The sequence below is a fragment of the Canis lupus genome, chromosome 3 (assembly GCF_048164855.1).
Source record: "Canis lupus baileyi chromosome 3, mCanLup2.hap1, whole genome shotgun sequence".
Classification (NCBI taxonomy): domain Eukaryota; kingdom Metazoa; phylum Chordata; class Mammalia; order Carnivora; family Canidae; genus Canis; species Canis lupus.
The window spans coordinates 74513064-74528454 of record NC_132840.1 but is presented as its reverse complement, the minus strand read 5'-3'; the positions used below and the strand labels follow the sequence as shown (position 1 = coordinate 74528454).

The window sequence follows — 15391 nt, the reverse complement described above, 5'->3', positions numbered from 1 at the left end:
GAAGCCTAAGTTGCAGCGGAGAAGCATGAAACGAGGCTGGGTGGGTGGGGATCACAGCCTGTCTCGGCAACTGGATGCTGTCTTTTTCACCAGCTGTCCTGAGCATGGTCTTCAGTTTCCAAAGTGACAGCAACTCTGGCTGCTGCCCTCCCAGGCAGCCACAGGTGCAAGGGCAACCCCTAACAGTCAAGGTCCAAATGTAGGCTGGCTCCAAGCCCACTTGGTGTGCCTTCCAGAGCCACCATGCCCTTCTTGCAATGGAACAGGGCCCAGAAGTCAGAAACATGTGCTCTTGAACTATCCAGCTTCGTTACCAGTGTCATGATAGACACTCAGAAGAACCAGTAGTCCTACCTACTATCAGCCAGGAGGAACCAGGGTGTGTGATGAAGGCCCTCATTTCTACATCTGCCAGAATCCTAAAGAACTTGACTACAGTTTAACATCCTAATCAGGACCTGGGACCAACTTCCCTCCCATTTAGACTAAAATCTGGCGACAAAAGCGCTGTCACCAGGTGATCACTTCTGCTGCAGCGCAAACCAGGAGCCATACAGCAATTCAGTGCCAACCCAAGCTGGCCTGGAGACTCACTTGTGGTGGGATCGCCTTCCAGAGACAACCAGCCAAAGGAGGAACTGGCATTGGAGATGTCTGAGAGAGTCCGGCGGGCCAGCACTGCTGGCATGGGCGGCTTAGGGACATCATACCCGTCCTCCTCATTTTCTGATTCCTCGGGGCCGGTGCTGATGTGGGCTGCAGCCAGACTCCCTTCACCTAGAGAAAAGTGTGTGCTATTATCTTCTTCTCACACACCCCGTCTGCTAACACAGCTCACCGACAGGCATCCATTCATTCCCGCATGTATGGCATCAAAGTTACTGACTGCCTACCACAGGCCAACCACCACATGAGGCCCTGTGGGTAGAGATAAAGGAACAGAGAAAACGTCGTCTGCACCAACCCTGCAGTTCTGCTTTCCTAAGCACAGCAAAAACTACCCTTGCCAACACTGACAGCTGCTGACACCAAAGACTCAGTGCCATTTTACAGCATTCATTCACACGTCTATCGGCATTTCACCTCAGAGGATCAGCCAAAGAGCCTGTGTGTGCTGCCTTCTTGAACTTTCCATTTGGGAAGCTGGTTGATATGGGAATGGAGTATTCACCACCCACACATAAAAGAATTTCATCAATGCTAAAAAGCAAAGGAACTAAAAGGGAGCTGCCAGCACTGTGGGCCCAGGCCCTACAACCCAAATGTCTCTAAGGCCCTGGAAGTATGAAAAAGCACATTAGGGAACTAGCTGTGGGAACAGGAAACAAAAGGAGGGTTTTATTGCCCATGGATCAAAGATATTGTGCAAAGGAAATCATTTAAAAGAAGTTTCTGCTTATATCAAGCTGTCTCAAGCAGTCAAATATTACAGGCTCACTCCCATGGCACAGCCAGGACTTTCCAGGTGGCAGAATGGCTACTCACCAAAGGTGCTGCTCTCTGTGACAGATGGTGTCGCTTGGGACTGAATATTATACATTGCTTCATATGTGCAGCTATCGATCTGCTGGTCACAATCACATGCTCTGAACCAGAAGGAAAGGACAAAATGATCTTCAGAAATAGAACTGTTACCTGCAAACTTAGTTGAAGACTCAACTATTCTTAACTATTTAGATCCAGAGTCTATCAAGATAACACATTTGCCAGGGTCACTATTAAATGTCCTAAGATTGACTCTAACAATGCATAAGAGAGATGTATTTTTGAAGTTGACTTTGACAGTGAGAAAGTGTAAGTGCTTCTAGCTGCAAGAGGCCAAACATTATGGGCTCCATACATCTGCTTCCATTCTGCTTTAACTCTGGCTGGAAGACACTACATAGACAGCAACCAAGCAGGTGAGTGGTGTCATCTGAATTCCCAGATGGGATTATTGTGAACCTACCGTGAACTCTGGGTTGTCTCCAAAGGCCGTTTCCCATCTGGCTTTGGAAGCCCTAGAGGTCTAGAGGAGGGGGTCATATACTCTGTGTCCTCCTCACCTTCACACTGCTCCCCAGGGGGCAGCTTTGGCACAGGAAGAGGCCTGCAAAGTAAAGGATAAAAGAAAGAAAATGAAAACAATTTAACAAGCTGCAAAATGTGCAAGTATGAAAGGAGTACCTTTGACGCAGGCCATGACTCAAATCTGACAGAGCAAAACAAATGCCACCTAGGGAACTATATTACTCCTCCTCACCAAGAAAGGTAATTATTACAAAAGGCACTCAAAGACTTTGACTTTCAGCTGACCACAGATGCAGCTATGTTGCGTATGACGGCTTACACAAGGACAGTACTTGATACTGAAGAGCCTCAGTCACAAATAAGTTGAAGTCCCAGTCCAAGGGCTGGTTTGCCAGTTTTTCTCTTGCTGGGCATGAAACGAGAAGCTGCAGTGGCTTTCTGACAATATGCTAGGAGCCTATACCAAATCCCAATTCTACAATCTACCTACAGTTTCAAAGAATATACAGCTTGTCAAAAGCTTTCTCGTATGCTATCTCCTAGCATAAACAGCTTTTCTCATTTTATGTAAAAAAAAAAATCTGACGTAAGGAGACCAAGAGCCTTGGTAAGTTGGCATTAATTCTGAGACTAGACCTCCATCTTCTGACTCCTGCTTCAGGGATCTTGCCATTAATACCCGAAGCTCTCACCCAGAAACTTCTGAACCAAAATTTCTGCTACCCACTCCTTAAAACCAAAGACAAAAACAAAATTAACAAGAAAAAAAAAATCACAAATTGAGAAACATGCGCATGAGCGTAAGCGCCCAAACGCACGTGCACACGCACTCACCCACAACTATTGGTAATGTGAGTTAAAGAGGGTATCTCCTCCCTTCCTCTTTAGACTTTTTCCGCACATCTTAAACAGTCTATAACTATACTGGATTTCTCTGTGTTTACTCAATGTTATTTTTCCCAATTATAAAAGCAATAGCTGATTATAAGACACATAAATGCTACAGAAACCTAACACAGTCCCTATAATCTAACTTGAGATTTTTTTCTCATGTCTACATATTACTTCATTTGTGGGTTTCATGCTAAAGTTCTGAGGTGGAAATGTATTAGTATCTACAGCTTGCTGTGAAATGTGTCCAGAAAGACAGACTGATGGATGGACAGTACAGATAGAGGGGCACCTGGCTGGCTGAGTCATGAAGCATGCAACTCTTGATCTCAGAATTGTAGGTCTGAACCCAACACTGGGTACAGAGATTATTTAAAAAAAAAAAAAAAAAAAAAGTACAGATGTGATAAAACAAGGATAAGAAAATGCTAATGGAACCCAGTGGGGAGTATATGGATGCTCACTGTACAAATCTGTCACCCTGATTCTTTTTTTTTTTTTTTTTTTGTCACCCTGATTCTATGCTGGAAACTTTTCGTAATACACTGTTCAAGGGAAAAACCTATAATGATTAAGAAAAAATATCAACTATTAGTAAAAATATATGGAAATGGGTACTTTCTTATATAGTTTTAGAAGAAATTATTACTTTTCTAGAGTATAATTCAGCAAAAGTATTTTTCCAAATATGTAAACCCTTGGATGCCAAAATTCCATTTCTAAGAATTTTCCCTAGGGAAATAATCAAGAATATTCACTATAGCATTATTTTTGATACTGAAAATATAGGTGACAACCTGTCAAATAATAATGTACTGAATAAAGGAACTTCTTTCTTTTTTCTTTTCTTTATTTCTTTCTTTCTTTCCTTTTAAAGATTTTATTTATTTATTCACAAGAGACACAGAGAGAGAGAAAGAGAGAGAGGCAGAGACACAGGCAGCGACACAGACAGAGGGAGAAGCAAGCTCCATGCAGGGAGCCTGATGGGGGACTTGATCCCAGAACTCCGGGATCACACCCTGAGTGTGAAGGCAGACGCTCAACTGCCAAGCCACCCGGACGTCCCAATAAAGGAGCCTTTTAAAAAAAGGTATGAGAGGGCAGCCCAGGTGGCTCAGCAGTTTAGTGCCGCCTTCAGCCCAGGGCCTGATCCTGGAGACCCAGTATCGAGTCCCGTGTCAGGCTTCCTACATGGAGCCTGCTTTTTCCTCTGCCTGTGTCTGCCCCTGCCCCTCTCTCTCTGTCTCTCATGAATAAATAAAAAAAAATAAAAATCTTAAAAAAAAAAAAAATCAAGAAAGATCTCAAATCAACCTAACTTTTCAACTTAAGCAACTGAACCAACTAAACCCCAGGTTAGCAGAAGAAAGGAAGCAATGAAGACTAGAGCAGAAGTAAAAAAAAAAAAAAAAACAGAAAAAAATCAATGACACCAAAAGTTGGTTCTTCAGAAAGGTCAACAGAACCGACAAACTTTACCTAGATAGACTAAGAAAAGAGAGAAGACTCCAATTACTAAAACTCAGAAACTAAAGTGGAGACATTACTACGGATTCTATAGAAATAAAAAGGTTTTAAAGAGAGTACTATGGATATTATATACCAAAAAAATTGTATAACTTAGATGAAGTGGACAAATTCCTAGCAACAAATACTTATCAAGATTAAAACACAAAAAACTGAAAATCTGAATAGACTTATAGGAGATTGATCCTATAATCAAAAATTTGCCAACAAAGAAAAACCATGTACCTGACAGCTTCACTGGTGAATGCTGCCAAACATTTAATAAAAAACAAATACCAATTCTTTTTAAATAGCTCCAAAAACTTGCAGAGGGAACACTTCCTAACTCATTCTGAGAATGGCACAGTCATGAAAGAAGGCCAGACAAGGACACTAAAAGAAAATAACAGACCAATATCCCTTATGAACACTTATGCAAAAGTTCACCAGCAAAATACCAGAAAAAAAAGTTCAGCAGTATATAGGATTATATATAAGTGGGATTTATACCTGGAATGCAAGGATGGCTCAATATAAAAAACTAATATAGAGATTAATATAAATATAGCACATTAACACACAATCATCTCACTTGGTGCAGAAAAGCATTTGACAAAATTTAACACCCTTTTATGACAAAAACACTCAACTAAAATAGGAATGAAAGTACCTAACATAACAAAAGCCATCTATGAAACGCCTATAGCAAGCAAGCATCATACTCAATGGTCAAAGACTGAAAGCTTTTCCTGAAGGATCAGTAACAAGGCAAGGATGTCTACTTCTATCATTCCTACTCAAGACAGTACTGGAATTTCTAGCCAGATTAGGCAAGAAAAAGAAATAAACGTCATCCATATCAGAAAAGAAGAAAAATTATCTGTTTGCAGATGATATCTCATATGTAGAAAAGCCTAAAGATGCCACAAAAAAGGGTGTCAGAACTAAAAGATGAATTCTGCAAGTAAAAGGATACTAAGTTCAACATACACAAAAGTCACCTTTCTATACAGGATGAACAATAGGGAAAGGAAATTTAAACAATTCCAACTGCAACAGAATCATAAAGAATACTTAGGCATTAACTAAAGTGGTGAAAGACTTATGCAATAAAAACTATAAAACACTACTGATAGGGGCACCTGGGTGGCAGGGCTGGTTAAGCATCTGCCTTTCGCTCAAGTCTTGATCCTGTGGTCCTGGGACTGAGCCCCACATGGGGCTCCCTGCTCAGCAGGGAGTCTGCTTCTTCCTCTCCCTCTGCCTCTCCCCCAGCTTGTGCTCCCTCTCAAATAAATAAAATCTTTTAAAAAAATGGGCGGGGGGATGTCAAAACTATTCAATGGGAAAGAACAGTCTTTTCAACAATGGTGAGGGGAAAACTGGGTATCTACATGTAAAAGAATGAAACTAGACCCTTACCTAACGCTACATGCCTGGGTGGTTCAGTCAGTTAAGCATCTGACTCTTGATTTCAGCTCAGGTCATAATCTCAGGGTTGTGAGATTGAGTCCTGCATCAGGCTCTGCACTGGGCATGGAGCCTGCTTAATTAAGATTATCTTTCTCTCTCTCTTTCCTCCTCTGGCCCTCCCCACCTCTTCCTCTCTCCAAAAACAAAATGAAACAAAACAAAAAAGCCAAAACCCAAAACTAATCAAGGAGCTACATGTAAGACTAAAAATCTTAAGACAAGCTGTAAGACAAAAGTTTCATGACACTGGATTTGGCAACAATTTCTTGGATATGGTACCAAAGGCACACGTAACAAAGAAAAAAAAAATAGACAACTTCAGGGCAGCCCGGGTGGCTCAGCAGTTTAGCGCCGCCTTCAGCCCAGGGTGTGATCCTGGAGACCTGGGATCGAGTCCCACATTGGGCTCCCTGCATGGAGCCTGCTTGTCTCCTCTGCCTGTGTCTCTGCCTCTCTCTCTCTCCCTCTGTATCTCTCATGAATAAGTAAATAAAATAAAATTTTAAAATAGACTTCATAAAAAATTTTTATTTACTTTTTACACATTTTATTTTTAAGTAACCTCTACACCCAACATGGGGCATGAACTCATAACCAGGAGACCAAGAGTCATAGGCTCTACCAACTGACCCAACCAGACGCCCCAGCTTCTATAACTTTTTAAATTTTATGCATCAAAAAACACTACCCAGAGTAAAATGGCAGCCCACAAAGCACATATCTGACAGATAAAGGATTATCATCCAAAATATACAAAGAAATTCTAAAACCCTAAAACAGAAGAACAATCTGATTTAAAAATGGGCAAATGAAAAAAAAAAGGGCAAATGCCTTAAATACACAATTTTCCAGAGAAGATATGTGAATGACCGATAAACACATCAAAAGATACTCAACAGGGGATCCCTGGGTGGCTCAGCGGTTTGGTGCCTGCCTTTGGCCCAGGGCGCGATCCTGGAGTCCCGGGATCGAGTCCCACATCAGGCTCCCAGCATGGGGCCTGCTTCTCCCTCCTCCCGTGTCTCTGCCTCTCTCTCTATGTCTATCATAAATAAATAAATAAATCTTAAAAAAAAAAAAAAGACACTCAACATCACTAATCATCAGGGAAATGCAAATCAAAATTACAATGAGACACTATCTCAAACCCATTAGGATGACTACTACCAAACCCCTAAAATAACAAATGTTTGGCGGAGGGGCATAGGTGGCTCATGTTAAACACTGGACTGTTGGTGGGGATTTAAAATGGTACAGCTACTATGGGAAACAGTATGACGATGTCTCAAAAAATTAAAAATAGAATTACCGTAAGATCCAGGAATACTTTTTTTTTTTTTTAAGATTTTATTTATTCATTTGACAGAGAGAGCGAACACAAGCAGAGAGAGTGGCAAGTAGAGGCAGAGAGAAGCAGGCTTCCCACAGAGCAGGGAGCCCAATGCAGAACTCAATCCCAGAACCCTGGGATCAGGAACTGAGCCAAAGGCAGGCATTTAACCGACCAAGCCACAGACGCCCCAGGAATACTACTTCTGAGTATATATTCAAAAGAATTGAAAGTAGGGCCCTGAAGAGAATTTGTTCACCCACATTCAACAGTAGCATCATGCAAGAGCTAAAATGTGAAAGCAATCCAAGTGTCCACCCACGGATGAACGGATAAGCAAAATGTGGTACGGTAGTCACCCTTTATCTGCAATTTTATTTTCTGTGGTTTTACTTACCCACAGTCAATCGTGGTCTAGAAGCAGATGACCCTCATTCTGATGTATCATCAGAAGGTCAATAGTAGCCTAACACACTATGTCACAACTCCTACGTCATTCCCCTCACTTCATCGCATCACACAGGCATTTTATCATCTCACATCACCACAAGAAGAATAAGTACAGTACCGTATTCTGAGAAAGACCACATTCACACAACTTTTATTATAAATCTTTTTTTTTTTTAACTTTTATTTATTTATGATAGTCACACCGAGAGAGAGAGAGGCAGAGACACAGGCAGAGGGAGAAGCAGGCTCCATGCACTGGGAGCCCGACATGGGATTCGATCGTGGATCCCCAGGATCGCGCCCTGGGCCAAAGGCAGGCGCCAAACCGCTGCGCCACCCAGGGATCCCACACAACTTTTATTATAATAAATTGTTATAACTGTCTTATTTTTAGTTATTGTTGTTAATCTCTTCCTATGACTAACTTATAAATTAAAACTTTACCATGTATGTATGTATATACAGAAAATAACTTAGGATACACATAAGGGTTCAGTACTATCCTTGGTTTCAGGCATTCAGATCTTGAAAGGTATCCTGTGCAAATAAGGGGGGGGGGGGAGTGCTACTCTATATACATACGCTGGAATATTATTCAGCTTTCAAGAGGAAGGAAATTCTGCAACATTCTACAATATGGATGAGAACACTAAGTGAATTAAAACAGTCACAAAAAGACACTCTATGATTTCGCTTATAGGCAGTATTTAGAGCAGTTAAAATCCTGAAGACAAGTAATGATGGCTGCCAGGGGCTGGGGCAGGATGAGGAGCTACTGGTTTAATAGGTCCAGAGTTTCAGTTTTACAAGATGAAGAGCTATGAGCATGGATGTTGGTGATGGTTGCATAATGTTAATATATTTAGTACTACTAAACCGTATGGCATATATGTATATTTTTAGAGAGGGGTAGGGGTAGAATCCCAAGCAGGCTCCAAGTCCAGTGTGCAGCCCCACAAGGGGCTGGATCTCATGACCCTGAGATCATGACCTGAGCTGAAATCAAGAGTTGGACGCTTGCTTAAGTAACTGAGCTACCCAGGCACCCAAGATGGAGTATTTTATGTGTATTTTACCACACGTACATAAAGCAGATACCTAAGAATTAAAAATTGTAAAGAAAAGATTTTTTTTACAAAAGTCAACGAAACAAAAGCTGCTTCTTTGAGAAGATTAATAAAATTGTTAAGCCCAGCAAGGCTGATCTATGTACATGCACAGAGAAAATGAAGAATTAGATCAAAACAGAAAATCTCATTTTAAACCAATACAAACATGGATCAGTTTTTATTTTCTTCTCTATACTCTGGGTTTTCTAATTTCTGTGAGCAACCTGTTTAACAGTACCAACTCTATCTACCACATGAAACAAAGCTGTAGTACTTACCTGGCAGCCAGAGAATAAATGGCATTGGCAGATGCGGAAGGTTTGATTTTGGGGTGCTCACACTCAGAACTTGCTAGTGGGCTGTTATTCACATTCTGGAAAGAAAAGTGGGAAAGAAGAACCTTCTTAACATAGCTCAGTATCTCTTCTTACTTCTCTGATTCAAAATTAACCAGAACAGTAATACAGACACAGGCCTTACTCCCAATGCCACACTTAGGGGTTATGACATATGACCAAAAGTGGAGCTGCTTTCAGGCTCTGAAAAGGTTTAAATGTAAGGGTTACGAAGACAGAGATCTAAAGAGCCAAAGAAATGGTTTTTTTTGTTTTTTTGTTTTAATTCTAATAAGACTTACCTCTCTCTATAGTGAGGTCATCAGGAAGCTCGACCTAATTTATTCTCACAAATTAGAAGGCCTATCACTTAATGCCACTTATATGTAAGTTACCACCCCCCTTTTTTTGTAACCAAGACATATGCACTTCATCTAAGAGTCACACCAAATTCAACTTAACTGCTCACAAGCTGTTCTCCTTTTTTTTTTTTTTTTTAAAGATTTTATTTATTCATGAGAAACAAAGAGACAGAGAGAGGCAGAGACATAGGCAGAGGGAGAGGCAGGCTCCTTGCAGGGAGCCCGATGTGGGACTCAATCCTGGAACTTCAGGATCACACCCAGCCGAAGGCAGGCTTAACTGCTGAGCCACCCAGGTGTCCCTATTTTCCCCCTTTTTCTGTTTGAAGGGGGCTGGCAGTATTACTATTTCGTTATACTGCTAATTAACCTTTAACTATTTCTCCTGCACATAAGAAATAACACTGCTCACATACGCAAGAGAAAGCAGGTCAACAAAATGTGCACTGGAGCATTCTCCCTCACACTAACTTAGCGCCAGCTATATAAGCCCCTTTTTCCATCCTTCCTCATACTCTCCCAAACTCACCTGTTTCCCCTTCACTCTGGAATCGTCTCCCTGAGAATCAGCATGGCTTGAGTTCACCACTGCTCCATATCTTTGCTCAGAATGGTACTCCATTCCTCCATATGCCCCCCCATTTCCAACTGTTCCTACACCCCTTTATCCCTAATTTTCTCCACAGCACTCATCAGCATCCAATTCCCTTTGTTTTATTAACTTACCACGCTTATTTTTTTACTCCACTAGAAGGTAAACTTTGTGAGGGTAGGATTTTCTTTGGAGCACATAAACGAACCAACAAAAGAACAGATATACCTCCCCACTCCCAGGTCTGGACCCTTATCTCATGCTTATACAATGAACTACCACACTTTTCTCAACCTACTATCTTAGCAATCCATTTTGCATACTACTACGAGATTTATCTCTGTAAACCATCATTTTGCTCATGTCACTCCATTAATTTAAAACCTTGAAATGCTTGTTTCCTACAAAATTCAAATTTTATTGACCCTGATGGGATTTTCAGGGTCCTCTGATCTAGTACTAATACCCCTTTCTACTTTTTCCCCTCCTCTCATACATAAAACTTCTGCTTCATTCAAATTAAACTACTTCTAGGGATCCCTGGGTGGTGCAGCAGTTTGGCACCTGCCTTTGGCCCAGGGCGCGATCCTGGGGACCCGGGATCGAGTCCCACGTCGGGCTCCCGGTGCATGGAGCCTGCTTCTCTCTCTGCCTGCCTCTCTCTCTCTCTCTCTCTCTGTGTGTGACTATCATAAATAAATAAAAATTAAAAAAAAAACAAATTAAACTACTTCTAGTTCCACGATATACCTCAAGCATCTGTGTCAGTGTGCTTCTGACCTTAACATTATTCTCTTTGAAAGAACAAGTCAAATTCAGATGCCATTCATTCCATAAAGCTCTCATGATTGCTCTATTTGGAAATAATCTCTCCTTTCTCTAAAACTTAAATGTTTCCTATTTATAGTACTCATCTATACTACATGAATCCAGCCATAAATACAAATATATGCATGCACACTTATAGTGATATTTACAAATATGCCTTATTTACCCTATTAATATACTTCTTGAGGGATTATGTTTTATTGTCTCTGAATCCTGCATAAAACCTATCACAAAACTCTGACCCATTAAATGCCAGTTACAAATATTTGTTAATAGGTTAAAAATGTCAAAATCAGGACTCACCATGGAAGTATCCACATTGAATGTGCCTCCAAGCCTAGGCACATCTGTTCTGGGTTCCATTTGTGAGGGCAATGAAAATGGAAGTGAGTGCCTGTTGGTTAATTCTCTACCAGAGGTCCAGGGGTCACTCGAGTTTGGAGCAACCACTGGTACTTTGGGGATTGGCCGAGGCAGCCATGATTCCCCGAGACGGCTAGAGGGAACAGGCGGCAGTTTGTCCCTGGATGGACAGTCGCCTGGTGTACAAGGCAAGGGACGTCTCTGAGGCCGGGTGTCTGTTCCAACAGAATATGGTCGGTCTGGAGGGGGTGGTGGTGGAAGATCTCGAAGTGTGGGGGGTATTGGTAATGGTTTGTCCTTATGAAGGGAGCCAGAAGCTACCTGTGGAAGCATGAGGAAAGCAAATCAATCAAAACCCACTAATTAAAAAAAACCCATAACCAAAAACGAAAAACAAAAGACCCCACTAAGGCACAACCAAGAATCAGAAAACTGTAGAAATGGATGTCTTACCTTAGAAGCAGTTCCAAGACCAGAAGCACTAGAAGGAACAGACACTCGCTGTTGTAGGAGGTCAAGACGTGGTGGTACTGGGGGCAGGGGAGCCTGTGGGGCCATCGAGAACGGAGAAGGAGGCCGTTCCACCTGATATAAAATACAGTTTTATAGTAAGTGATTCTTGTTAGAGAGAGGAGCATCTTTCAACTCTTCCTAAAGCTGCAGACAGCAAGTGCTATATGAACCCTGACTGTAAACTGCCAATGGATCAGACCTCCTGAATTCTTTGTGTCACCATAAGAGGGCACTCTCAATCACAGAAATACCATGCAGATGCAAGCTACAGGCAAGTATCTAGAAATGGCTGTCCTATAAAAAGCTTCCTAGCTTACAACTGAAAACAAATATTACAATTTTCTACCTCATCTTCAGAGAAAGAAAAAAATCTTTTCAAGATTAAAAATAGAAACTCGTCTAACAGAAAAGCAGCAGACATTAACCTCTCAACAAATCATGTGGGAAAATAATGTTTAAGGCATGGAACAATGAAAGAGATCAAAGATGAAAAATTCTCCGTGACTTATTATGATAGAAGAAAAAATAGACATTTAAGAGGTAAAGAATCAACACTATCACTAAAAAGTATCTCGAGTCCTTCTGAAGAAATGTTATTTCAATTCAGTAATTTAAAGGGATTAATATTTCCTATCAATTTGTGTTCTTAAAAAATGTGCCAAATTAGATGAATACATGTATTACCTGTATTATACATGCAATACATATATAATCTTCTCCCATTTCCATGCCTGTAGCAGGGTGATGAATGGTTGATAACCTTGTCCAAGCAAGCTATCAAGAGACATGCATAATTCATACAAAATGCTGCTTGGCATTTGCATTCTCTACTAGAGAGCAATACAGATGGAATATATAGGCAAATACATATTACGAATAAATAACCATAGTGGGGAGATATGGTGTAGGAAGGAGATAATCCTTTTCTACAACACCTGAAGTAAACAGATGACTAATGCTGATGAGACAAGAGAAAAGTGGTGTAAGTGTATGGTGTGAAAGGTGGGTTTTAAGAACCCACAAATCTGAGTGGGGCACACAGAGGAGCTGAAGGCGGCAGAGGCAGGGAGCCAAGGTTTCTGCCAGCCTTCTAGCAAGTCTTTTACACTTACCAAAAAATCCATATGCGTTTGTCATTTGGCTTTTGTAATAAGTAGATTCACTGTGTTAAAAACAAATCGAAATAAAACAGCAACAAAAAGCCCCAAACAACAGCTACCTAGAATGTGACAAAACAGGCACTCCCCTAGTCTCATATGCCCTTAGGAGTGATTTTACAACAAAAAATTTGGGATAAATTTTAGTTATCTACTCAAAAGTTAGTTTAAAAAAACATTTTATTCACACAAAGAATAATAAACACCCACACAGTACCTCCCATGCAGCTAAGAAATGCAGTAGCACTGTCTGTGAAATTCCCATGTGTCCCTCCCCTAATTATACCCTTTCCTCCATCAAAGAGTTCAAATGTACATTCACTTTCATCCAGCAATTCCACTGCTAGGAATTTACCCTACAGACATGAAAAGCATTTCCTGTCTGTATAAGTCTAGAAACAATATGAAAGTCCATTAAGAGACTAAATAAAATACAGACTAGACAAATGACAGCACAAAATACACAAAGCTGTTTTTTCTCTATTTAAATTTTTACAGTGTACGTTTATTACTTTTATTTAAAGGAGTAAATTTAAGATCATTCATACAGATTAGCTACGTAAAAAGGGTTCATTTTCTTCTTTTCTTTAAAGTCCTACAGCATTTAGAGTGTATACCCAACAACTTAAAATAATGTATGCTGCCTGCCGGCATTAAATAGTTTCACCGGTATGCATGTTCTCTTCTCAAATACAACTACTAGCTCCTTGCAGGCCTTGTCTCAGGTTTCTTATTCCACTCAATAGTTACAGCACTCAATACAGAGCCACTTACCCAGCATAATGAACACCTTGCAAAAATAGTTTTATTGTAAAACATTCAAATATCCCATAAAATTCAAGTCCTCTAAACTTGTACCCTCAGAAATTAAATTACACCAATTTAGTGGGTAGTCAATTTTTCCCCCATGCATGTTAAAAAAATTTTATAACCAATCTTTTATTGAAATAAGGTGATACTATACATAGTATGCCATTATTTTTTAAACTTAGTACTCATTAGACAGCTTTCTGCTTAAGAATACAAATGGAACTCATTCTGCAGAGCATACCATCATGTGGACCACAGTAGGCAGAATGACTCCCTATCCCCCAAAGATTTCATTCACACCCCAAAACTCAGAAACTGTGACTATGTCATTTTACTTGGTAAAAGGAATTTCGCTGATGTGACTAGGGGTACAGATTTTGAGATGGTGGATTTACCATGGGCTACCTGGACATATCCAATCTAATCCTTAAAAGGAGAGAACCTCATGAGAGATAAGGCTGAAGGAGGAAGAAAGGAGTCCAGAAGCGTAAGAGTAGGGCTGACCACTAACTAGAAGCTGGGAATACTATGAGCTGACAGCCAACAAGGACCCGGGGACCTTAATCCTACAACTGGCAAAGATCTAAACTCTGCCAAATCCAAATGAAAAAGAAAATGCATCTTCCCCTAGAGCCTACAGAAAGAACTACAGACCTGATGACACCCTAAATTTAGCTTGATGGCACATATGTTGGACTTCTAACCTTCAAAACTGTAACAGAATAAATTTGTATTTTTTTTAAGCTGCTAAACTTGTAGTAACTTACATGGCAGCAACAGAATACAAACATACAGACGTATCAAAATTTCTTACTGCTGCAGTGTGAGTTGATTGTAATTTTTCATTATTCCAAATAATGTTGTAAGAACAACAGCATCCACTTCGTTGTGCACTTACCCAAGTATTTCTTCAGGATAAATCCTAAGAATTCGAATAGCTAGTTCAAACTGTGACCATTACAAATTTTGATGGATGTCAAATTGTCCTTTCAAAAGATGGGCTATTTTGTACCCACATCAACACTGAATGTGATGCCTGTTTCTCCACAATTATTATTCATTTATAAAATCTCATGAAAAGTATAATTTAAATTTCAAATAAATACATTCATGAAAAATCACTTATCTTCTTATTTAGCTTTCCTAATATTCCAGGAGCTACCAATAAATTTTCATGAGTGAACAGACAGGAATCTATGTAAAGAACATAAAACTGGGGCAGCCCCGGTGGCTCAGCAGTTTAGTGCCACCTTCAGCCTAGGGTGTGATCCTGGAGACCCAGGATCGAGTCCCACATCAGGCTCCCTGCATGGAGCCTGCTTCTCCCTCTGCCTGTGTGTCTGCCTCTCTCTCTTTCATGAATAAATAAATAAAATCTTAAAAAAAAAAAAAAAAGAACCTTTTGTTTGCCCTGTACTGGCTAAAATCTTCAAGGACTGTATTACTTCCAATTGGTGAATAGACCCCAGTTTTACCCTCCCCACTGATGTTACAGATTTTGACCCCATCCTTTCTTAGGCTGTATGTTTCCTCTCTTTACTGTGGCCTTTCCAGTTTGTTTAGCTTCTATGTGGTCCCTCCTACCATCCTCCGGCCACTTTGGTCACGGTATCTTTGGTTACTAACGGTGCCCCTCCTCTCCACAATCCCATTTTCCAG

The 15391-nt window shown here is 40.5% G+C and overlaps 1 protein-coding gene and 1 non-coding gene across 5 annotated transcripts in view; both read right to left on the bottom strand.

The window, feature by feature from the left end:
• The window catches only part of CBL (Cbl proto-oncogene), a 78420-nt gene that overhangs the window by 8923 nt on the left and 54106 nt on the right, over positions 1 to 15391 (bottom strand). For all 4 annotated transcript variants that reach the window (XM_072822331.1, XM_072822334.1, XM_072822332.1 and 1 more), the window contains 6 exons: positions 11706 to 11837; positions 11193 to 11573; positions 9051 to 9145; positions 1949 to 2089; positions 1486 to 1586; positions 595 to 777 (listed from right to left, as the gene is read on the bottom strand). In XM_072822331.1, coding sequence (XP_072678432.1) covers positions 595 to 777; positions 1486 to 1586; positions 1949 to 2089; positions 9051 to 9145; positions 11193 to 11573; positions 11706 to 11837 — 1033 coding nt within the window. The remainder of the gene's footprint in view (positions 1 to 594; positions 778 to 1485; positions 1587 to 1948; positions 2090 to 9050; positions 9146 to 11192; positions 11574 to 11705; positions 11838 to 15391) is intronic.
• On the bottom strand, positions 9787 to 9916 carry LOC140631313 (small nucleolar RNA SNORA19). The gene has a single exon (XR_012028950.1). It is a non-coding gene; the product is annotated as a small nucleolar RNA SNORA19 (small nucleolar RNA).